The sequence below is a fragment of the Conger conger genome, chromosome 14, assembly GCF_963514075.1.
Source record: "Conger conger chromosome 14, fConCon1.1, whole genome shotgun sequence".
Taxonomy (NCBI): Eukaryota; Metazoa; Chordata; class Actinopteri; order Anguilliformes; family Congridae; genus Conger; species Conger conger.
In genome coordinates, this window is record NC_083773.1 from 1,943,683 (window position 1) to 1,968,719 (window position 25,037).

Consider the following 25,037-nt stretch of genomic DNA (forward strand, 5'->3'; position numbering starts at 1 on the left):
CGTGGCGGCGAAGCCCGGTTTGAGTGGATTTCATTTCCAGTATGGCGGCCGTTACTTGCGGAGGAGGACAACTTGTTCGAATTTGTCCTCAGTCTTACCGTGGTGGGCAGTAGCTCATCGCCGGTCGTCTGGTTTGTGAATTGGCTGAATCTTTCATCTGCAAGACAACCCATGGCTTAAGGCAGGATCAGTTACAGAATATTCGGAAGAGACATTGCGTGTGGCTGCAAGCAAGTGTCTTGCTTTTCCGTGTCTACTTGCTAAAAAGGAGGGGATTTGTTTTGATTTTCAGGTCAGAAAGTTCACGGCAGTACTGCCAGACTGCAACTACGTTCACTGCCTCCGTGAGCGAGCGAGAGAGGGAAGGATTTTAAACCGAACTTGTGAATAGGCCCAACGGGGCTGATATTGCGTTCCTCACACTTATGGGATTTATTCTATGACACGCACACCGCGTTGTCTAGGACTTATCAGTGATTCTGTCAATAATTCTGGTCAAGGAATTGTGGTTTACAAAAGACGAATGCGCTGAAACCAACTAGCTACCTAGCTAGCCAGCACTCTAGCTTCAGCGTGGGGAGTGGTAGCTAGCTTTGCGGTTTTGCAGGAGATAGGAACGTTTTCAAAAAATATATATTCTTTAGCCACTTAGCTAGTCAGCTAGGGAGGGCGATTTGTTTATATACGTTTTGACTGCATAATATGTGGCTAGGTAGATGCGTGTAACCATTAATGTTGACCGATTGCGGATGTCTTAGCAAGGTAGCTGCTAGCTAGATAGCTAGCTTCAACTACAGTTAGGGGTGAGCTGGGCCAAGTCAGGAGCTAGCCCGAGCTAGCTCAATGGGGGGATGCGGTCATCAACCAAATACAGGTAGCTATAGTTAGCTAGCTTACTAAAATATTTCATTTTTCCAGAATAATAGGTAATTCTGTAACTTACTGTATCGAACTGAGACGCTTTAATTTCGCACTACTTAACTATTTTCCTCGGGATCCTCTAACATCAGCTAACCTGCAGTTCAGAGTAAGTCTCCTTTAGTATGGTTAGCTAACTAGTAGCTTATTCGCGTTCCACCTGTGAGGTAAACCGTAGCAAGGTAGCTGCCACCTCTTTATGGAATTGTGTTCCCTCTTGACCACCGCTGCTTTTTGCGTGACAATATGGAGGCCTTCCTGGGCGGATTAATGACCTGCGCCTGGAGGATTTGACGTTTGTTGGACGTTATGTAGCTAGCTAGTAAAACAATTGTTTGTGTCAATGTTTGTTTTTTTGTAGTCTGATTTTTTTTTTCCCCCCACGAAGGCGCTGGGACATCATTAATAAAAGGCATAGCTAGTAGGATGCTAGCTAGCCGTCACGTCTAATTGGCTAATAAAGGAAAGTGCAAACTTTACCAGTCTGGATCAAGAAACCCTGTCTTTTGTCTCAGGTTGGAGTAACACTCCTAAGCTTTCATCAATGCCTTCAGCGCTGGCCGTTTTTACCTGCCGCCCGAACTCGCACCCCTTTCAGGAACGCCATGTCTACCTGGACGAACCAGTCAAGATCGGGCGCTCTGTGGCTCGCTGCCGCCCTGCCCAGAACAACGCAACGTTCGACTGCAAGGTTTTGTCAAGGAATCATGCTCTCGTCTGGTTCGACCATAAGACGGGCAAGGTAGGTTTCTCGGCTAACGTTAGCCTAAATCTCGACCAAGTATGCACGCAGAACAAGTCTAACTGGTCGGCGTGCCTCTGTGAAATGTGATTGCTTGTTTGTACACGATGAAACGTACCTCGAGACATTTTGATAGTTGGGTAGGAAGAATGTGGAACGTCATCACGTTTTGGATCTAGCAAAGGTACCTGTTCGCTGCCAGATTAATGACGTTAGTTTACCATGTTTTAATGTAATTAAATGATGACGTTAGCTTAGTAGTTTACCACGTTTAACGACGCAATGTGGACATGTAACGTTAGATATCTGATAAATTGTTTAGCTAATCGATAGAATTATACCAGCCCATAAGAGAAAGGTGTTGGGCGCTAACTACGACTTGAAATTAATTCTGTCATCACTGTCAGCCTTCGTGACAATGTTTTCGGTGGATGTCAACGACCTTCTAGCTTACTAAAGAAGTAACGTTATCGATACTTGTAAGTGGCGGAAAAAAATGGGTAGCCGAGCGAGTGTTCCGCCATCCTAAAATGGAAACGTGTGGCTATCAGCTTACGGGCGACCGCATTTCTGCTGCACGTTATCCCTGCAGCAGGTGGTGGTCCCCGTGTGTTCTTTGCATAGATTTGTGTTATGAAAGCACGCTCGAGGCTTGCAGTGGCATTGATTGTGGAGGGCATGTCTCCGAGGTCACGACGAAAGACCGTTACATCTCCGTGACGGAGCTCTCATTTTTGAAGTGCAGCTGCGTGAATGTACGTTTATGGACTATCAAATAAGGTCCACTCCCTCCCTTTTTAACGAGGGCCCAACCTGCTGTCGCGCGCTACAGGTCCCTTTGCTCCCACAAGGTGCTCGCGTACACAGGCGTCAATTATTTATGGCTAACTTGCTTTGTGGATTACGCAAAGGACAACATCGTGGGTGATGCTTTCTTGAAGCCGTGATTGAATCCAGTGGGAGGAATGCCGTGTCGTTCGTTGTCATGTGTATTTGGTCATTTCTATCATGCGCTGTAAATGCAGACTCTTCATCTTTGCTTGTCCTTGATCAGTGGTAAGTTCAGTCAAATATTTGACGGCCTGATGTTGGGTTGGTGTGAAGACTGAGCAGAACGCACACTGTTGATTTGCTTGTAGTCATGGAGTCAGTCACAACTTGCCGGTGTCTGTGACGAACTCGGCTCAACGATATGCCGGCTCCGGTACTGCAGCGTTTGGTTAGACGGCTGTAAGCTTCCTCAAGAGGAAAGGGACACTTCTTTTAACCACCAAATTTAATTGTTTAGGAATGGGAATTGTCTCTGCTGCTAATACATTTCCTGGATGCACCTGGCCCAGGATAACATGCAAGTGGGTGTTTTAAGAAGGTCTGTAGACCTTCTGTGGATCTACTTTTTGGTATCCTTGCCTCTCTTAATATCAACACTTCCATTATCATGGCCTGTTTGACAGTTTCACATGTGGTCTCGATCTTCATTTCTGCTGTATGTTATTCTCTTTGCAGAGATTAGCTATCATAATATCTTTATAGTATTTTCTGCTGATTTATTTGCTGTATAGAGTTGAGAGAGATGGATTTCCAATGCACACATTTATTTCAAGTGAGTTTAAATTGTGCATATGGCAAACATCCAACTGAAAATGGAGAGGTAAATTTGGAAGTCCTGAGCTGGAAAGTACAGCCTTTCAGTCTATGGGCTATTCCTGGTACACTGATAAGCCCTCTCTCTCTCTCTGGCTGTTATGTAAAGCCCAGTGTTGCAACATGTTTGAAGATCTTTTCAGCCTGAATATATTGTGCATTTGGTTTGTGTGAACATAGTGGCATACTATTATTTAGTAATATTTACCAAAGCTTCAGTGTTTGGGGGTAAACATCCAGTGCCTGTCACGCGGTCCTTATCCTTTGCTTATTGCTCCGTGTATTCTGGGAAATGTGTTGTTTTTGGCACTGTTTTCGTAAGGAAACTGCCGAAAGCCGAGACCAATCGGGTGAGTAGTTATGCTTGGTCTTGTATTTTATCTGAACGCGTCAGCCAGTTTGTTAGGCCAGTCATTAATAGTTACCCAAACGTCAACATATTCATCGACGCCTGCTAATAAACGGTCAAGAGAGGAATATCAGCAACAGACACCTTCACACCACAGCACTGTTTATCTCTCCCCCTTCTCTGTAAACACGCTGACGTTGAAACGCCATTGGCTGTGGCAATTGGAACCAATTTTCAACCAATGAGCTTGAATTATTGTACAGCTATACCGTGTTTTTGGTATAGAGTGCCGGCCCATCAACTGTATATTTTGAAACCTGAATTTAAGGACTATGAACACAGGCACAGGCAGGTGGTGAGTCAACATGTCGGTGAACCTTTTTCAGAAGGGATTTACAATGGTCTTCTAACAATGTTTTAACACCGAAATCTTACCGATTGTGCCTTTAAGATGCAACAGAAAGATGGGCAGTGCATCGTGACCTTCTCGGGATGTAGCCTCTGTGGCTGTGCTGAGCGTTTGGTAAACAGCGGTTTGCTGTGGAACAGAAGGGCAGGTGTGGAACAGAAGGGCAGGTGTGGAACAGAAGGGCAGCTGTGGAACAGAAGGGCAGCTGTGGAACAGAAGGGCAGGTGTGGAGCAGAAGGGCAGGTGTGGAGCAGAAGGGCAGGTGTGGAGCAGGAGGGCAGGTGTGGAGCAGGAGGGCAGGTGTGGAGCAGGAGGGCAGGTGTGGAGCAGGAGGGCAGGTGTGGAGCAGGAGGGCAGGTGTGGAACAGGAGGGCAGGTGTGGAACAGGAGGGCAGGTGTGGAGCAGGAGGGCAGGTGTGGAGCAGGAGGGCAGGTGTGGAGCAGGAGGGCAGGTGTGGAGCAGGAGGGCAGGTGTGGAGCAGGAGGGCAGGTGTGGAGCAGGAGGGCAGGTGTGGAGCAGAAGGGCAGGTGTGGTGTTGGTTAGCGATGGATGTCTCGCTGGAACAGGAACGGGGAGAGACCTGGATGTGTGTGTCCTCTGTGCTGAATTCCGGCCGTAAACCTCCCCATTCAGAAAGACGGGCTCCTTCCCCCCCCCCCCCATGTACAGCGACTCTTTTCTCCACGCCTGTCACTTTTCATCCTGACGGACCTGTCTTGCCATCGTGACGCTCTGGGCTGCCTTCAGTTTTTCCTCCCCTAGTGCATCTCTGGGCCTCATCTGCAGGGTGCCAATCAAACGACATCTTCCATCTGCAGTTTTCAGTCTTGCAGCCTTTTCTGTTCTTGTGCTTTGCGCAGTTGCTGTCGTTTTTCAGGTGGGTGGCAAGGGCGGTGCGGTGGGCAGAGGAAGCCTCCTTGAATTGGTCACCAGGCAGTCTGGTGGCTTCTGACACTCTTTCTTGTGAAGCCTTGAGGAGAATTAGGACCCTGGTCTGCCAGCGTGTTCAATGCCTCTGCTTTGTTTTGTTTGGCACTGCTCTGTGAAGTGCATTTTTTCCTAATACAAGGAGTGAAAGGGATTGTTTTTACTTTCTCCAGGAATGGACCAGAGTTATCCAAGGTATTTCTCTAAGGTCGTGTTTAATTAATGTTATGAATTCTTTAAATGTTTTGGAAAGTTTTGAGAGATTATTTTGATAATATAAACATATTTATTTACTCTTGTGCTGCTGACATTTAACCTTAAGCTCTGTTCAGATGAAGGTGAATGACTAAAACATTGATTTGGTTCTGTGATGAGTCACTCTTTCGAGCCGCTCCGCTCCTCCCATAGAAACTATGTGAACTCACCGGCAGGGATAGTGGTCCACAAAACCAGAAACAATCGCTCTGATTTGGAGTGCGATTGTGTGTGAGACGTAGCGGGGTGCAGTTCTGCAGGCAGAGACACCGGTCGTTGCTGGGCTCAGGCGGTGCTGGAAAACGCGGGATAAACAGACCAACCCGCGCTGGTCCTCCTGAGGACGCTGGGTTATTAAGGGACTGTGTTTACCGGGCTCCGCAAAGGGAGGACTTTGCTCCAGTCACGCAACCTGGGCCACACCGTCCCCCCCTGTCTCCCCCCCCCGGCAGTGTGGGGACCACCGCGCCTCCTCCGGTCCTGTGACCCGGCGTAAGTCTGACAGAGACCGTCCAGAGAACATTCCGGGTCTTTCCGGGCCTGCCGTGGCTCCGCGGAGAATTCCCCTTCCTCAGAACCTCGGCGCCCTGCTGGAGAGCTGGCGCCCGGGCCGGCCCTTCACACGCTCCGTAAAGCTCGCTCCTGGGCGGCCTGTAGCGTAGTGGTTAGGGTAAATGACTGGGACGCGCAAGGTCGGTGGTTCTAATCCCGGTGTAGCCACAATGAGATCCGCACTTGAGCAAGGCCCTTAACCCTGCATTGCTCCAGGGGAGGATTGTCTCCTGCGTAATCAACTGTACGTCGCTCTGGATAAGAGCGTCTGCCAAATGCCATTCATGTAATGTCATGTAATGTAATGTAATGTAATGTAATGTAATGCTCCGCGCAGTCTGTGCCGAGCCGTCCCAGTCGAGCGCGTGCTGTGGCCGAAGCAGGATGACGTCGTGTAGGGAGGGTGGGGGTCGCGTAGGGAGGGTGGGGGACGCGTAGGGAGGGTGGGGGACGCGTAGGGAGGGTGGGGGACGCGTAGGGAGGGTGGGGGTCGTGTAGGGAGGGTGGGGGTCGTGTAGGGAGGGTGGGGGATGAGGCTCGGCCTCTGTGGCTGTATCCATAATTCATCTTCCGCGCTCTAACGCTCTGCCTTGGGTGGCTGGGTGCCCGGCAGTGTGGCGTTTCTCTTCACCCTGACGACAGCTAGAGCGTGGCGTTTCTGTTCACCCTGACGACAGCTAGAGCGTGGCGTTTCTGTTCACCCTGACGACAGCTAGAGCGTGGCGTTTCTGTTCACCCTGACGACAGCTAGAGCGTGGCTTGTGTTTCCTGCGCTCCGAGCGTCCCGTTTTCACAGGTAGGAGAAAGCGACGGGGACCGGCTGCGCAGGTGCGCTTTGTGAATTTGCTTTCTGTGATGTCAGAGAGGAGGGTTGGCTTTGATTGGCCGATCGCAGACATGCATTTACTTCTGAAGTACCAGCATTTTTATTGGCTCTGCCTTTCCCTGACCTGGAGGTTCTTTTTAACGATGTATTGTTCACTGAACTGCTTTAGTGTTGCGTGATAAAGAAATAAACCTGGGTCACTGTGGTTCAGAAACAGCCTTGGGTAACTGGTTGGAGCGGAATTCATCATATGAAATATAAAATCTCTATATACAGACCAGTCACTTGCAGGAACAAATTCTGCCTGTTTGAAGTTGTTCATCGCATTAAATACAATTCTTGCATGGAATTAATGAGTACTGCTTTTTCTGTTTCATATGGATCGCTGGTGTTGACCCATTACATTACATTACGTTATTGGCATTAGGCAGACGCTCTTACCCAGAGCGACGTACAGTTGATTAGACTAAGCAGGAGACAATCCTCCCCTGGAGCAATGCAGGGTTAAGGGCCTTGCTCAAGGACAGGCCTTAACCACTACGCTACAGGCCTTAACCACTACGCTACAGGCCTTAACCACTACGCTACAGGCCTTAACCACTACGCTACAGGCCTTAACCACTACACTACAGGCCCCACTACGCTACAGGCCTTAACCGCTACGCTACAGGCCTTAACCGCTACACTACAGGCCCCACTACGCTACAGGCCTTAACCACTACGCTACAGGCCCACTATGCTACAGGCCTTAACCACTACGCTACAGGCCTTAACCACTACGCTACAGGCCCACTATGCTACAGGCCTTAACCACTACGCTACAGGCCCCACTACGCTACAGGCCTTAACCACTACGCTACAGGCCTTAACCACTACGCTACAGGCCCCACTACGCTACAGGCCTTAACCGCTACACTACAGGCCCACTACGCTACAGGCCTTAACCACTACGCTACAGGCCTTAACCACTACGCTACAGGCCTTAACCACTACGCTACAGGCCTTAACCACTACGATACAGGCCTTAACCACTACGATACAGGCCTTAACCACTACGCTACAGGCCTTAACCACTACGCTACAGGCCTTAACCACTACGATACAGGCCTTAACCACTACGCTACAGGCCTTAACCACTACGATACAGGCCTTAACCACTACGCTACAGGCCTTAACCGCTACGCTACAGGCCCCACTACGCTACAGGCCTTAACCACTACGATTCAGGCCTTAACCACTACGATACAGGCCTTAACCACTACGCTACAGGCCTTAACCACTACGCTACAGGCCCCACTACGCTACAGGCCTTAACCCCTACGCGACAGGCCTTAACCGCTACGCTACAGACCTTAACCACTACGCTACAGGCCCCACTACGCTACAGGCCTTAACCCCTACGCGACAGGCCTTAACCGCTACGCTACAGGCCTTAACCACTACGCTACAGGCCCCGCTACGCTACAGACCTTAACCACTACGCTACAGGCCTTAACCGCTACGCTACAGGCCTTAACCACTACGCGACAGGCCTTAACCGCTACGCTACAGACCTTAACCACTACGCTACAGGCCCCACTACGCTACAGACCTTAACCACTACGCTACAGACTGCTGGTCTAGACACCCGCTGCCCAGGCCAGCGTCACCATTTTGAAGCTCAGGCCTGAGTGGTGAGGTGCTGCTTTCCGGACGCTGCGCGCCTCCTGAGTCCTTCTCGAGTGCGTCTCGGTGATCCGTGTTCAGTGCAGCGAGCAATGATTCCCTGTGTCTGATCCAAATGGCAGTGGACACTGAAGATGAAAATAAACCCTGTGATTGTGCCGCTGTGCTGTGGGTCAGATGCTGACACTGCCCCCTCTCCGTGCGCTGTGTGGGACCTGGCTTAGCACTGCGGCGGACTTTAACCCATTTTGGTTTTAATCGCTTTCCGAAAAAGCGCAGCCGGAACGCCCTCCAGCCCCGACGGCCTGGCTCTGTTCTGTATCTCTGCTTTGTGTCGAGGAGGTGCTTAAAGCGCTCGAACGCTCAGGATGGCTGGAATACCTGTCTGCTTACTGGGCACTGAAGCACGCTGGGCCCCCTCTCCAGGTAGCGCTAACATTTCAAACCCTTTGATGAAAGGAGCCCTTTCTGCATCTGTTTTTCCTGGTTGTGGCTTAAGAGTAGGCCATGTGGCTGCTCTTTTATCCAGTGATATTTATGAGCAGTTGGACCTGACATTGAACAAACTCACAAATGTGTGTTGGTCGCTGAGTGACCTGTCGTTCACTGCTGACACGTACAGCTTTAAAACACGCCGCTGAGCTTATTGTGGCTGACCATGATGAATGAGGCGGTACCACTGCTTCAACGATCCGTTTGGACTGAAGCATGCAGTTTTTTTTTTTTACAAACAAAACTTCTTCTTACAAACAAAACTCCGCTGCGGCTGCGTACTCCTGTCTGATTGTGTCGAACAAAACCATCTTCTCCTTTTTTTTTTTTTTTTTTTTTTTACATGTATTTTTATTTTTATTTATTTCTTTGCAACACTAAATAAAGGATAGCCACTTTGAAATGGCCTTCCATCTGTCCTAGCATCTGCTCCTTCACGGTCGCCGTTACTGTGTTTTTGGTGTGGCGAACGTGGTCCATTCCGTGGTTACCCGAACCGCCGATTCGGGATCTGATTCCCCCTCCTGATTCCCATTGCGGTGTCTCACGCCTGGCCGCTGGATGCTGCAGTGATTACATATTCCTATGCGGCACTTCTTGTTCGGTTGTGGTTCGGTTTCAGCCGAGCTCCCCGCTTATCGAGTGTGCTGCTGCTTCAGTTCTCACGGCTGACTGCTGTGGCCTCTTGTGACTTGAAATTCAGTGTGGAAGTTGGATTGAGTTCTTGCAGCCGATTTGGTTGATTGGCTACTTTGCATTTTGCAGTGTCGCCATGTTAGGAGTTGGCTGAATGTTTGGTGTCGTACGTTTGAAACATGGGCGTTTGTCAGAATGTTGTTGGAAATATTTTGCAGAAGTCTGCCGGTGTCCTAATCTGACTGAACACGTGGATGACTCTGCTTTTCTGGACGTGAGCGGTTAGATTGTGCGTGTGTGATCTGACTGAACACGTGGGTGACTGCTTCTCTGGACGTGAGCGGTTAGATTGTGCGTGTGTGAGGTCTCCTCCCCTTCTGTGTCTCAGGTCAGGAAGCTGAAGAGATGCGTGGAGACGTTTGGTCTGACAGGCCTTAATAATTTATTAAAACAGAGCTGATGACTGCTGAATCTGCTGTATTAATGTGGTCATTGGCTTTGGTGACCCATCAGCCATTGGGTGACTGGGGGCTGGGCTGACCGGGTGGACTGGTGGACTGGTGGACTGGTGGACTGGTGGACTGGTGGACTGGTGGACTGGGCGTTTTGCAGACTGTTCAGACAGAGAGGGGCAGGACCCAGCAGCTGGTCCTCTCTGCTCTGTGTTTCCCAGCACAGCGGGAGCTGTGATGTCAGGGCTGAAAATAGGCGCCAGGAATTCACATCCCCTCACCATAGGCAGAAGGCCCGGGCAGATTCTCCCCCCCCCCCCCCCCCCCCCCCCCGCCATACCATCAGTGAAAGTACAGCGCCGTTAAGGCACGGCGCTTTAATACCAGCAACTGAACCATGCATGCACGTGAGCAGTGTTCATAACTCACTGCACGTGCAGCGCCTGTGTTGTAAAAATGTCTGGAGCTGGTTTGCTCTTGCAGTGGTGCACTGGGCGATGCGCTTGGTTTATTTCTGTGGCAGGTTTACGCGTTCACGTTCCGTCCCCCGTCCGTGGCAAACGGTCAGAGATTCTCACCGGGCTTTCAGCTCATTGGCTGGCTTCTCAACGGGCTTTCGCCGCATTGGCTGGCTTCTCGCTGGGCTTTCAGTTCATTGGCTGGCTTCTCGCTGGGCTTTCAGTTCATTGGCTGGCTTCTCACCGGGCTTTCGCCGCATTGGCTGGCTTCTCGCCGGGCTTTCAGCTCATTGGCTGGCTTCTCGCTGGGTTTTCAGCTCATTGGCTGGCTTTTCGCCGGGCTTTCAGCTCATTGGCTGGCACACGCTTCACCGTCGGGCGAATGCGTGTCTACCGGTGTCATCTTCTGCTTTCATTTAAATTTGACTGTTTTCCTGTCGGGCGCAAGGCAAAAAAGTCACATGTGGTAACAAGCGATGAAACACAAAAATGTCCTTTTAAAAAGCTCTTCTGTTGCTGCTGACCAGGCTGGGCAGGGTGGTGAACTTTGCATGACCACTTCTTTGCGACCGGTTACCTAATTTAAATCCTTGGGTCTTCCCCTTGTGATGTGGTAAAAAAAGCCGTGTTTTTGGCAGCCTGCGTCTTATCTCTCTTCCTGTCTAACCGGATCGCCCGTCGATTCACTCGGGATGTATTAATAGCAGGTTCTTCCCACAGCACGGCTTGCTCTGTGTATCACACCATGCTGATAAACACTGTGTCGGTGCTTTTAGGAAGAGACACTATTTAAATGAAGGCTTATTAATACGTGCCCTCTAACGATGGTGCACTAATAGTGTCGATGCTGTGGAAATCTGTGGGTTTTGATGTGCGGTGGGAGGTAGTCTATGCTGTGGAAATCTCTGGGTTTTGATGTATGGTGGTAGGCAGTCTTATGGACATCAGCCCAGGCCTAATGTGCAGTGAGATTCAGCAGCTCTGCCTGAGCTCCTCACGGTGGGCGGTGGACCCCAGCCAACTGTGTGAGCAGCTGACTATAGCACAGCTCTACAGCTCACACACTCACACACTCACACACTCACTCACTCACTCACTCACTCACTCACTCTCTCTCTCTCTCTCTCTCTCTCTCTCTCTCTCTCTCTCTCTCTCTCTCTCTCTCTCTCTCTCTCTCTCTCTCACTCACTCACTCACTCACTCACTCACTCACTCACTCACTCACACACTCACACACTCACACACACACACACACACTCTCACACGCGCAGGCACACCATGCTGGGGTTTTATTTATCTAGGCTGAGTGGGTAGTGTTCTCAGTAAAAAGCAGCGCAGTGTTTTTGCCTTTGAACCAGTGATGTTTCCATCAGTCCTTCGCCCCTTTTTCTCTGAATGTGTTTTCACTTTCCCAACGCTGCCTGTTCAGGTCTGTTATCAGTTTCCCAGTCTCTTCCCTGTTTATACGCCACTTGTTCATCTGTGCGTGTCCACTTCTACATCCGTTTATTCTCCGTTTGGTTGTTTTTAAACGGCAGACCCTTGCCAAGCTTTGAGCCATTCCGCTGTGCTCGTGTGGGGAACTTGGGATTGAGGGATGTTTGGGGCTCATTTCAGTGAGCATTCAATGCTAGCTCAAATGAGTAAGTATGGGTCGGTTTGGTGCAGTTGTGCTGGTAGCGTGCTGCTGCAATGTTGGGTTTTGAAGAGTGAATATCAACAGTTTTGGGTTCTGTGCGGCTTGTGAATGTCTCTTTGGTTGTGTGCAGTGGGCAGTGAATGTCTGTTGGGTTGTGTGCAGTGTCTAGTGAATGTCTGTTGGGTTGTGTGCAGTGTCTAGTGAATGTCTGTTGGGTTGTGTGCAGTGTCTAGTGAATGTCTGTTGGGTTGCGTGCAGTGTCTAGTGAATGCCTGTTGGGGTGTGTGTAGTGGGCAGTGAATGTCTGTTGGGTTGTGTGCAGTGTCTAGTGAATGTCTGTTGGGTTGTGTGCAGTGTCTAGTGAATGTCTGTTGGGTTGTGTGCAGTGGGCAGTGAATGTCTGTTGGGTTGTGTGCAGTGTCTAGTGAATGTCTGTTGGGTTGTGTGCAGTGTCTAGTGAATGTCTGTTGGGTTGTGTGCAGTGTCTAGTGAATGTCTGTTGGGTTGCGTGCAGTGTCTAGTGAATGCCTGTTGGGTTGTGTGCAGTGGGCAGTGAATGTCTGTTGGGTTGTGTGCAGTGTCTAGTGAATGTCTGTTGGGTTGTGTGCAGTGTCTAGTGAATGTCTGTTGGGTTGTGTGCAGTGTCTAGTGAATGTCTGTTGGGTTGTGTGCAGTGTCTAGTGAATGTCTGTTGGGTTGTGTGCAGTGTCTAGTGAATGTCTGTCGGGTTGTGTGCAGTGTCTAGTGAATGTCTGTTGGGTTGTATGCAGTGGGCAGTGAATGTCTGTTGGGTTGTGTGCAGTGTCTAGTGAATGTCTGTTGGGTTGTATGCAGTGTCTAGTGAATGTCTGTTGGGTTGTGTGCAGTGTCTAGTGAATGTCTGTCGGGTTGTGTGCAGTGTCTAGTGAATGTCTGTTGGGTTGTATGCAGTGTCTAGTGAATGTCTGTTGGGTTGTGTGCAGTGTCTAGTGAATGTCTTTTGGGTTGTGTGCAGTGTCTAGTGAATGTCTGTTGGGTTGTGTGCAGTGGGCAGTGAATGTCTGTTGGGTTGTGTGCAGTGTCTAGTGAATGCCTGTTGGGTTGTGTGCAGTGTCTAGTGAATGCCTGTTGGGTTGTGTGCAGTGGGCAGTGAATGTCTGTTGGGTTGTGTGCAGTGTCTAGTGAATGTCTGTTGGGTTGCGTGCAGTGTCTAGTGAATGTCTGTTGGGTTGCGTGCAGTGTCTAGTGAATGCCTGTTGGGTTGTGTGCAGTGGGCAGTGAATGCCTGTTGGGTTGTGTGCAGTGGGCAGTGAATGTCTGTTGGGTTGTGTGCAGTGTCTAGTGAATGCCTGTTGGGTTGTGTGCAGTGGGCAGTGAATGTCTGTTGGGTTGTGTGCAGTGTCTAGTGAATGTCTGTTGGGTTGTGTGCAGTGTCTAGTGAATGTCTGTTGGGTTGTGTGCAGTGTCTAGTGAATGTCTGTGGAGAATGGGCTTAGCACTCTGGCCTGAAGGGAGTTTGAATCGCTCCTTCACGCTGCTGAGGATGCAGCTGCTGAAACCGGCCTCAGGGTGGCGCTCTCCCCACCGCAGGGCTGTGGCCCCCACGCGCTTCTGTGGCCCCCACGCGCTCCTGTGGCCCCCACGCGCTCCTGTGGCCCCCAAGCGCTCCTGTGGCCCCCACGCGCTCCAGGCTCTCTGGGGGACATTGAAGCCCCACCGTCCGCGTGACTGAAACATGTTCAGGAGCTGGGTGTGGTTCAGGAGCTCTCAGGTAGCAGATTTGATTCCTGGGTGGGTTTGCCGTTTCCCCCTCAGGCAGTGTGGTGAAGACTGCTTAACCTGAATCACGTCTGTACATACGCTGCTGTATAAAAGCAGTGTAGTGTTAAATGTGTTTTAAAGGACGCTGTGAAAATTGCTCAGGCGAAGAGAGTCTGCTAAATGTCAGCATTTTTCTTGCTTCTCTCCTGCGTCTCTTTATTGTGCCGAAGGTTTAGTGCACAGGCCGTGATGGAGAGGCAGTGGAAATAAATGCACTTGGAGTTAAATGGTTTTAGCATCGTGAAGCAGCCCGGAGGAGCTCGTGTGCTCTCATCTACACCTCCTTCCCACGCGCGCACACACACGCACACACCAAACAAATACACACACTCTCACAATCACACACACATGTATGCCAAACAAATGCTCGCTCACTCACTCACTCACTCACTCACTCACTCACTCACTCACTCACTCACTCACTCACTCACTCACTCATGCCAAACAAATGCACTCACACACACGCACTCACACTCTCTCTCACACACACTCTCACTCTCTCTCACACACACTCTCACTCTCTCTCTCACACACACACGCTCTCACACACACACACACACACACACACACACACACACACACACACACACACACACACACACACACACACACACACACACCTCCACCCCTCCGTTTTTAAACTTCCCCCCTGACTCACTGAGGCCCGGCCCGGCCTGGCAGACAGGTTTCTCAGGGCTCTTCCTCTCCGAACACGGCGGTAATTGCAGGCTGGCCGTCGAGCGCGGAGGAAGATGTCACTGGAGCAGGGATCTCTGGGTAATTACAGAAATCAGCATTCAGCCCGACACTGCTGGTTCTCTCCCTCTCTGCGCTCGGAGCACGCTGCTGCTCGAGAGCACTCCGTGTCTGCTAGACTGAAGCTGGGCTAGAGCGTCATCCCAAACAGTGACAACCTAAAGCCAGTGTTTCTGCGTGCCAGTGTTTCAGTGTCAAAGACTGTGTGTGTGGTGCAGAGAGACTGCAGTTTGGAGTGGATGGATGCTGTCCCTGAACCGGTCCACAGCCAACGGTCTGGAATATCTTGCGGCAAAAAAACGGGCAGTTTTGGAACGGATTCCAGCCCAGGAGACAGACCTGACTGTCTTTGGCCAGCTTCAGGGTATGGACCCAAAGAGGCTAAATTAACACTGGCAGCCCATCTCTTGTTACCACACATGCCTGCAGGAAGCACAAAGCAGCACATTTTCGCAGTACTGTGGTCCGCTCGCTCTCTCCCGCTGAACCTTGTTCCTGCTGAACCTCTGTACAGTTCTGGAATGGGTGTGTAAAGAAGTGAGAGTGGAGGAGAGAGGGAGGAGAGGGAGAGGGGGGAGAGGGTGAGTGAAAGGCTGTTTCTGAGTGTTTCAGGGGGAACGCCCCTGCAGGCTCCCAGGGTTCTGCCTTACCCAGGTCCCTCTTGTCCTGCCGCCTCTCACTCTCTGTCACACACTCACTCACACTCACTCACACTCACTCACTCACACACTCACTCACTCACACTCACTCACTCACACACTCACACACTCACTCACCCACACACTCACACACTCACACACTCACACACTCACACACTCACACTCACACACTCACACACTCACTCACTCACACACTCACTCACACACTCACACACTCACACACTCACTCACACACTCACACACTCACTCACACACTCACTCACTCACTCACTCACTCACACACTCACACACTCACTCACTCACTCACTCACACACTCACTCACTCACTCACTCACACACTCACACACTCACACACTCACTCACTCACTCACTCACTCACTCACTCACACACTCACTCACACACTCACTCACTCACACTCACTCACTCACTCACACACTCACTCACTCACTCACTCACACACTCACTCACTCACTCACACACTCACTCACTCACTCACTCACTCACACACTCACTCACTCACTCACTCACTCACACACTCACTCACTCACTCACTCACACACTCACTCACTCACACACACACTCACTCACTCACTCACTCACTCACTCACTCACTCACTCACACACTCACTCACTCACTCACTCACTCACACACTCACACACTCACTCACTCACTCACACACTCACTCACTCACTCACTCACTCACACACTCACTCACTCACTCACTCACTCACACACTCACTCACTCACTCACTCACACACTCACACACTCACTCACACACTCACTCAGATCTCCACCTCCTCACACATGGCTGGCCTCCTCTCAGGCTGGCGTGTGCCTCACATGGCCTCCCATGGCCTGTCGGAGGAGGCCTGTGCTTTATCACTGGGCTGCTGGCTGGCAGTCTGTCACAGCTGAGAAAGGTACCTTCCTTCTGCTGCGTGACTCAGCCCTGCTGTCTGAGGCCGGTGATCAGGCACAGGCTTCCTGTGGCCTGTAAAATGGTACATGCCTGCCATTTATATAGCGCCTTTATCCAAAGCGCTGTGCAATTGATGCTTCTCATTCATACATGCACTCACACCAATGGCTGCCGTGCAAGGCACCAACCAGCTCATCAAGAGCATTTGGGGGTTGGGTGTCTTGCTCAGGGACACTTCGACACACCCAGGGTGGGATCAAACCGGCAACCCTCTGACTGGCAGACGACTGCTCTTAATGCCTGAGCTAATGTCGTCCTATTGTGTACCTGTTCACACCTGTGGAGTCTTACAGGAAAAACGAGTCGGCCAGGGAGGGGCGTGTGCGTCAGCGCAGTTCTACCACTGGTTCAGTCTTATTCAGGAAACGGTTGCTTCTTTGGAAAATGTATAGCCTTTTTCACATCTGTAGATGTTAAGGTGACGGTTAGTTATTGTGGTTTGATGTGTTTGGCGCAGTGAGTTGGTCTCTCGATTAGTTGGTTTCGTTCTGCGGACTGCAATCCGATTGCCTTTAGTCCATCAGGAGAACAGTGCTGTCATGTTACGGAGCCGATCCGCCATTTTGGCTCTGTGTGTGTGTGTGTGCTGGGGGGTCCGTGGCTCCAGCCGCGGCCCTGTGTCCCATGACCGTGACGTCTCTGCGCTCACGTTCCTCTCCCAGTGTGTGACCCGACCCGAGTGGGCCGCCGGGCGGAACGTGAGGGATCTCAGCGCCTCTGTTGCCTGGGTGACGGGCTCCGGTTTCAGTCCAGAGTTCCCTCACTGCTGCCCGTCATTATTCCACTGTCTGGAGGGGTGACCGAGCCTGCCTCCAGTGAACAGGACAGACGGCCTGAGTGCAGAATGAGCTTTAGACCCGTGTTGTGCTGAAGGGGATGGAGAGTTAAAGCGCTTGTAGACTCTGGTGCGATGTCCCTGGGTCCTGACTAAGCGAAGTGTGTTCTACAACCCACCGTTAGCCCCCCGCCCGTTAGCCCCCCGCCCGTTAGCCCCCCGCCCGTTAGCCCCCCGTCCGTTAGCCTGTTAGCCCGTTAGCCCCCCGTCCGTTAGCCTGTTAGCCCGTTAGCCCCCCGCCCGTTAGCCTGTTAGCCCGTTAGCCCCCCGCCCGTTAGCCTGTTAGCCCGTTAGCCCCCCGCCCGTTAGCCTGTTAGCCCGTTAGCCCCCCGCCCGTTAGCCTGTTAGCCCGTTAGCCCCCCGCCCGTTAGCCTGTTAGCCCGTTAGCCCCCCGCCCGTTAGCCCCCCCGCCCGTTAGCCCCCCCGCCCGTTAGCCCCCCCACCCGTTAGCCCCCCCACCCGTTAGCCCCCCGCCCGTTAGCCCGTTAGCCCCCCGCCCGTTAGCCCCCCGCCCGTTAGCCCCCCGCCCGTTAGCCCGTTAGCCCCCCGCCCGTTAGCCCGTTAGCCCCTGTGCGAAAACAGCACGGCATACTCCGGCCCGGCCTGGCCCCGCTCTGCACGCCCGGGTTCTGACGGACACCTCGGGCCCAGACGGTTCTGCCGAAGCGCTCCCGCAGCGTCGGCTGTTGCCTGGTGACGGGCCGTGGTCAGTGATTGGCTCAGGGCTGCGTCGGGCATGTTTCACAGTCTGACGCTGGCGTTCGGGCGCTCTGAGAGAGCGCAGCAGGGAAGCCACTGACACAGACAGGCGTGTAATAAGCTGCCTCTGTTCTTCTGTTTCTGAGCTGCTGGCTTATGGACTGCTGGCTCGAGCCACGAAAACAATCAAGTTGGTTGGCTGTTTGTTTGATCTGGAATGGGTGTGTAAAGAAGTGAGAGTGGAGGAGAGAGGGAGGAGAGGGAGAGGGGGGAGAGGGTGAGTGAAAGGCTGTTTCTGAGTGTTTCAGGGGGAACGCCCCTGCAGGCTCCCAGGGTTCTGCCTTACCCAGGTCCCTCTTGTCCTGCCGCCTCTCACTCTCTGTCACACACTCACTCACACTCACTCACACTCACTCACTCACACACTCACTCACTCACACTCACTCACTCACACACTCACACACTCACTCACCCACACACTCACACACTCACACACTCACACACTCACACACTCACACTCACACACTCACACACTCACTCACTCACACACTCACTCACACACTCACACACTCACACACTCACTCACACACTCACACACTCACTCACACACTCACTCACTCACTCACTCACTCACACACTCACACACTCACTCACTCACTCACTCACACACTCACTCACTCACTCACTCACTCACTCACTCACACACTCACACACTCACTCACACACTCACTCACTCACTCACTCACTCACTCACTCACACACTCACTCACACACTCACTCACTCACACTCACTCACTCACTCACACACTCACTCACTCACTCACTCACTCACACACTCACTCACTCACTCACACACTCACTCACTCACTCACTCACTCACTCACACACTCACTCACTCACTCACACACTCACTCACTCACTCACACACACACTCACTCACTCACTCACTCACTCACTCACTCACTCACTCACACACTCACTCACTCACTCACTCACACACTCACACACTCACTCACTCACTCACACACTCACTCACTCACTCACTCACTCACACACTCACTCACTCACTCACTCACTCACACACTCACTCACTCACTCACTCACTCACTCACACACTCACACACTCACACACTCACTCACACACTCACTCAGATCTCCACCTCCTCACACACGGCTGGCCTCCTCTCAGGCTGGCGTGTGCCTCACATGGCCTCCCATGGCCTGTCGGAGGAGGCCTGTGCTTTATCACTGGGCTGCTGGCTGGCAGTCTGTCACAGCTGAGAAAGGTACCTTCCTTCTGCTGCGTGACTCAGCCCTGCTGTCTGAGGCCGGTGATCAGGCACAGGCTTCCTGTGGCCTGTAAAATGGTACATGCCTGCCATTTATATAGCGCCTTTATCCAAAGCGCTGTGCAATTGATGCTTCTCATTCATACATGCACTCACACCAATGGCTGCCGTGCAAGGCACCAACCAGCTCATCAAGAGCATTTGGGGGTTGGGTGTCTTGCTCAGGGACACTTCGACACACCCAGGGTGGGATCAAACCGGCAACCCTCTGACTGGCAGACGACTGCTCTTAATGCCTGAGCTAATGTCGTCCTATTGTGTACCTGTTCACACCTGTGGAGTCTTACAGGAAAAACGAGTCGGCCAGGGAGGGGCGTGTGCGTCAGCGCAGTTCTACCACTGGTTCAGTCTTATTCAGGAAACGGTTGCTTCTTTGGAAAATGTATAGCCTTTTTCACATCTGTAGATGTTAAGGTGACGGTTAGTTATTGTGGTTTGATGTGTTTGGCGCAGTGAGTTGGTCTCTCGATTAGTTGGTTTCGTTCTGCGGACTGCAATCCGATTGCCTTTAGTCCATCAGGAGAACAGTGCTGTCATGTTACGGAGCCGATCCGCCATTTTGGCTCTGTGTGTGTGTGTGTGCTGGGGGGTCCGTGGCTCCAGCCGCGGCCCTGTGTCCCATGACCGTGACGTCTCTGCGCTCACGTTCCTCTCCCAGTGTGTGACCCGACCCGAGTGGGCCGCCGGGCGGAACGTGAGGGATCTCAGCGCCTCTGTTGCCTGGGTGACGGGCTCCGGTTTCAGTCCAGAGTTCCCTCACTGCTGCCCGTCATTATTCCACTGTCTGGAGGGGTGACCGAGCCTGCCTCCAGTGAACAGGACAGACGGCCTGAGTGCAGAATGAGCTTTAGACCCGTGTTGTGCTGAAGGGGATGGAGAGTTAAAGCGCTTGTAGACTCTGGTGCGATGTCCCTGGGTCCTGACTAAGCGAAGTGTGTTCTACAACCCACCGTTAGCCCCCCGCCCGTTAGCCCCCCGCCCGTTAGCCCCCCGCCCGTTAGCCCCCCGCCCGTTAGCCCCCCGTCCGTTAGCCTGTTAGCCCGTTAGCCCCCCGTCCGTTAGCCTGTTAGCCCGTTAGCCCCCCGCCCGTTAGCCTGTTAGCCCGTTAGCCCCCCGCCCGTTAGCCTGTTAGCCCGTTAGCCCCCCGCCCGTTAGCCTGTTAGCCCGTTAGCCCCCCGCCCGTTAGCCTGTTAGCCCGTTAGCCCCCCGCCCGTTAGCCTGTTAGCCCGTTAGCCCCCCGCCCGTTAGCCCCCCCGCCCGTTAGCCCCCCCGCCCGTTAGCCCCCCCACCCGTTAGCCCCCCCACCCGTTAGCCCCCCGCCCGTTAGCCCGTTAGCCCCCCGCCCGTTAGCCCCCCGCCCGTTAGCCCCCCGCCCGTTAGCCCGTTAGCCCCCCGCCCGTTAGCCCGTTAGCCCCTGTGCGAAAACAGCACGGCATACTCCGGCCCGGCCTGGCCCCGCTCTGCACGCCCGGGTTCTGACGGACACCTCGGGCCCAGACGGTTCTGCCGAAGCGCTCCCGCAGCGTCGGCTGTTGCCTGGTGACGGGCCGTGGTCAGTGATTGGCTCAGGGCTGCGTCGGGCATGTTTCACAGTCTGACGCTGGCGTTCGGGCGCTCTGAGAGAGCGCAGCAGGGAAGCCACTGACACAGACAGGCGTGTAATAAGCTGCCTCTGTTCTTCTGTTTCTGAGCTGCTGGCTTATGGACTGCTGGCTCGAGCCACGAAAACAATCAAGTTGGTTGGCTGTTTGTTTGATCTGCCGTTGGAAGTCGGGGAGTTCCTTCCACTGTCTGTGCACTTGCCTCTGAAAGTTCACGACCAAATGATGCTTGGAAATAGGTAACATTGCGATGATATTGAAAGTTGAATCGCATTCTGAACTTGAAGTGGGAACTCAACTCAACTAAGGCGATTGGTGTTGGCCTAGCAGTAAGGGTTAAATGAGGTGAAATCAGAATGGAATGCAACCAACCTGTTACTGCGTTTGCTGTTGTTCTCGCAGCTGCATCCTGTGCGTGTGCGTGTGCGTGTGCGTGTGCGTGTGCGTGTGCGTGCGTTGGCTACTCAGCCTATGTCTGTTGCTACTACTTTTCCTCTCCCATTAGCTAAAACCAGTATTAGTTTTTTTTCATTTTTTGGTTTGTTTAACATGCTTTGTCGGAACCGCATGTGTCGTTACCCGTTTTTTAAAGTACTAAAGCTAATTCCAGTGGATTTGCGAATGTAAATGTTGTTGGCAGTCTGACTGCAGTACAGCTAACATTTCAGGAAGGCAGGAAGACGCGCCTTCAGCGATGGGGAGGAATGCCCCTGGGCACGAGATAAAATGGAAAATCCTCAATTGGGAGTTTCCTGGAGAAGAACCTTTTCTGACCCGCATCTTGGGAACGTCGGATGTGTGAGGCGGTAAACGGCGTGTCTCGGCATTCCTGGGTAATGGCTTGTTATTCGCTCGGTCTCGCGTGCGTGTGGGGTCCGTGTGCGGGGCCCGCACCGCGTGCCTCTCCCCGGGGGGAGCCGGGGAGGCGTGGGCAGCAGGGGCGTGCGTCTGCCGTGTGGAGACTCATTACATTACATTACATTACATTGTTGGCATATCCAGAGCGACGTACAACAAAGTGCGTACCCATAACCAGGGATAAGTTCGCTGAAAGACCCTAGAGGGAAGTACAATTTCAACTGCTACCTGTACAACAAAGATAAGGACGAGGGCCAATTATTATTATTATTTTTTTTTAACAAAGAAACGGACAAACAACAGAGCAGAAGTGACCAAAGTTAACTATCCGAACACTTACTCCTCCTCCGGGCGTCCCCGAACCCTGCCCCCAACACCGCGGGAGGAGCAGGGGCCCGGCCCCCACGAAACACTCCCTTTCAGGGTTCTCCCGCATTTCAGCGTGAGTGAGAGACTCCTGCCCTCTCTCCAGCGCGCTCTGGGAGTGGCTGACGCGTCCGCTGGAGACCGTGTCTCCCCGTGTGACGGTCTGAGCGCCTCGCTGGCCTGAATAATGCAGCGGTCGGCCGGCCGGGCGGGCGGGGTGGTGCGGGGCGCCGTGGGCGGCGGTATTTTAGGAGGGAGGACGTGCCCCCCCTCTCAAACGAGCGTGCCGTCATATCTCATTAACGCCGGGGAAGAGTTGTGGTGCAGATATTTCTGCGTTGGAGCGGCAGTGGAGAGTGCCTCTGTAATTTATGCGCGCCTGGTGCTGCTGGGGTTGAGTAATCGCCGTGTTCTCCGTGCGAGGGTGCCAGGGGTATAGAGCACGCGCTGAGTTTCGGGTGAGCTGACTCTGCGTGTGCGTTGCTGAAACTCGGCTTATATTTACAGGGTTCGTCTCACATGCTGCCCGCCACATTAAAGCAGATGCACTGGTTCTTCGCTTGGTTAATGTTTAATGATGGGCGGGCCTCTTTCAGATGAGGAGACCGTCCTTGCGGGGGTGGGGGGTGGGGGGTGGGGTCCTTCTGAATAGTTCTGTCGTCTGCATTCTTTCCCAGCGATTTAATTTAGGTTTTTTTTTTTTTCCACACTTTTACCCCGTCTGACCGTTTACCTATGCGCTAACTGTGCAGAGAGATCTGAGCCTCTTTGTGTTGTAATGGCTTGCTATTTATGACCGGCTGTCATCAGATCTAGGCGTTGGCGCGGGGCTGATGTAATCAGTCCAGCGATAATCATCCCATAATGTAACACGGTCACTGTATTCTCCAGTGCCAACATGGTGATATAGTGTTCAGAGCCTTCAATCAGCCCTGATCCGATGCCGGGGGAACGTTAGAAGTCGCCGGATGAAGCAGGACTCTGACCGCGTCGGGGGGAGGGGCTTGACATTCTGCTCAGCAGGTTCTCGGTGGCTTCAGTCTGCACGTCTCGACCAATCAGAGGCTCCCATTCCAGCCAGGAGCATTTTTGAATATCCTTCTCAGCCTTAAAGTCACTCGCGAGGACACCGATTGAGCTTCAAAACTATATTATGAGATACAACTGGGACCGGCAGACTTAGGACATTAACAAGTCCATTGTTTATCAAGGAATAATGTCATTATTGTACTCCAGTTAGTTCATACTGAAGAGTATGTGTCGGAGGTTGCAGTTGCAGGACAATGTCCCCAGTGGAACCTCTGTGGGATCTACTGTGTAGCTCTTGAGCCGGGAGAGAATGTGTTGGCCCGTTGTGTTGTGGACCGGGTTGGGCCCGTTGTGTTGTGGACCGGGTCGGGCCCCGTTGTGTTGTGGACCGGGTCGGGGCCCCGTTGTGTTGTGGACCGGGTCGGGGCCCCGTTGTGTTGTGGACCGGGTCGGGGCCCCGTTGTGTTGTGGACCGGGTCGGGGCCCCGTTGTGTTGTGGACCGGGTCGGGCCCCGGTGTGTTATGGACCGGGTCGGGGCCCCGTTGTGTTGTGGACCGGTTCTGGCGGGCGGCTCAGCGGAGAGCTGCAGGACTGTGGGACGTGGACCGCACTGCCCCGGGCTGCAGGTGTGTGTGCTGGGCGCTCCGTGCACTGGATTCCGTGCGCGCCTGCGTGCGCCTGTGTGCGGGGGGATAATGTGGCCGTCTGCACAGAGTCTCACAGCACCGGAGCGGAGCGCTGCCCTGGCGTGTTTCTGACGGCCCGGACAGGAGGGGTGCATGCTGGGATACGTGCTCACGGCGTCTCCGCCTCCAGCTCATTCCAACGCTGCTGCACGGATACTGTAAACACAGCCCCTCGCCTGAAACACGCCTTTGGTGCACATTTTGGAATAAACGCTCATTTGTAGTCGTGTGTGGAGATGTGTTTTGGCGAGGAGTTGCAGGTTTGCTCGCAGAGAGAGACGGAATCTTCCTCAGCCTGTCCTCACAGCAGGGGGGCGTTCTGCGTTTGAGATCAGAGGGTCACAGAAGTCGGGGGACACATTCTAAAGTAGCGTTTCCAGCTTTCGAGGGCAGTGAGACGATCTCCGCGCTGGCCCCGACCCAGCTGCTGCAGTCAGTGGCCCCGTTCCCCCACAGCGAGGGACTATATTTAGTTCAGCTGGTCGAGTTTACCCTTCTGCGTGCTGAGGCTAGTGGCTGTGCTGTTGCGATCTGCGGGTGGCAGTTTGATGGCGCAGCGTTACTCCCTCGCCCCCCTTCCTGCCCTGGTGATGAGACGGACACCCCTCCATCCTTGGGGCGAAGGTGGTGCCAGTTATAGGTGCCGACTGCTAGCAAGCTAACCTAGCCCAAGTCCTTGCCTAGCTACGAGTTAACCGTAAAAATCAACGTCAGTGCTAGTTCAGGGCAAATTTGAATTTGAGTTCACTAATCACCTGTCGGTCTGTGTATGTATTTTTTTATTTTTTTATTATTATTCTTTTTTTTTCCCCTCTCTCTCCTGGGACTTGTTTTTGAGAAATCCGAGGACATGCACGAGTTCTCTCTTGTAGGGAAGAGCAAACTGAACCAAACCTCTGAAAACCTTTTGTTCTGCAGCAGGAGGTCATTGACATTGACGGGGTAAAAGTTCAAATAATTTCTACTGTGAGCACAGAGAAACCATTCCCAGAGCCACCCCTCCCCCATTGGAAAAGCAGGGTCATTCCGTGGACAATAAAGACCACTGATGCTCTTTATATATTCAGCAGAGAACATTCAGAACACGAGCCTCATCGGATTTTTGGAATGACCCAGCATCGTCTCGTCGGCTGCAGTTCAGTCTGTGCTGTTGTAATAATTTCATGGGGTGACACAGTTGAATGTGACCATGATATACACGCTGCCCCGCTTTGAGTGGAGCTCCAGCCCGAACCACTGCCATCCAACTTTACGCCTTTCAGTGCCAGGAAGAGTGCAGTTCTGCTGTCCGCCTATAGGAGGGATCTTGGCCCCAGTCTCACGCGTTTTGGACATAGACTGTAGAAAAATATGGACCAGGTGACTATTATGTCACCCGCTGACTATCCGTGGGCTTGTGAAAAGTGTTTTGAAGCCCAGGAAGTGAAGTTTACGGGCGCCGCCATGTATGG

General features: G+C 52.7%; 1 protein-coding gene across 6 annotated transcripts in view; it reads left to right on the forward strand.

The window, feature by feature from the left end:
* slmapa (sarcolemma associated protein a) overlaps positions 1-25,037 on the forward strand; it is an 80,171-nt gene continuing 55,134 nt past the window's right edge. For 3 of the 6 annotated variants that reach the window (XM_061221034.1, XM_061221036.1, XM_061221037.1), the window contains exon 1: positions 2-1,660. In XM_061221034.1, coding sequence (XP_061077018.1) covers positions 1,463-1,660 — 198 coding nt within the window. In that variant the 5' untranslated portion in view covers positions 2-1,462. Of the gene's footprint in view, positions 1,661-25,037 lie in introns of all 6 variants that reach the window. The other 3 variants (XM_061221033.1, XM_061221035.1, XM_061221040.1) reach the window with 2 other exon arrangements.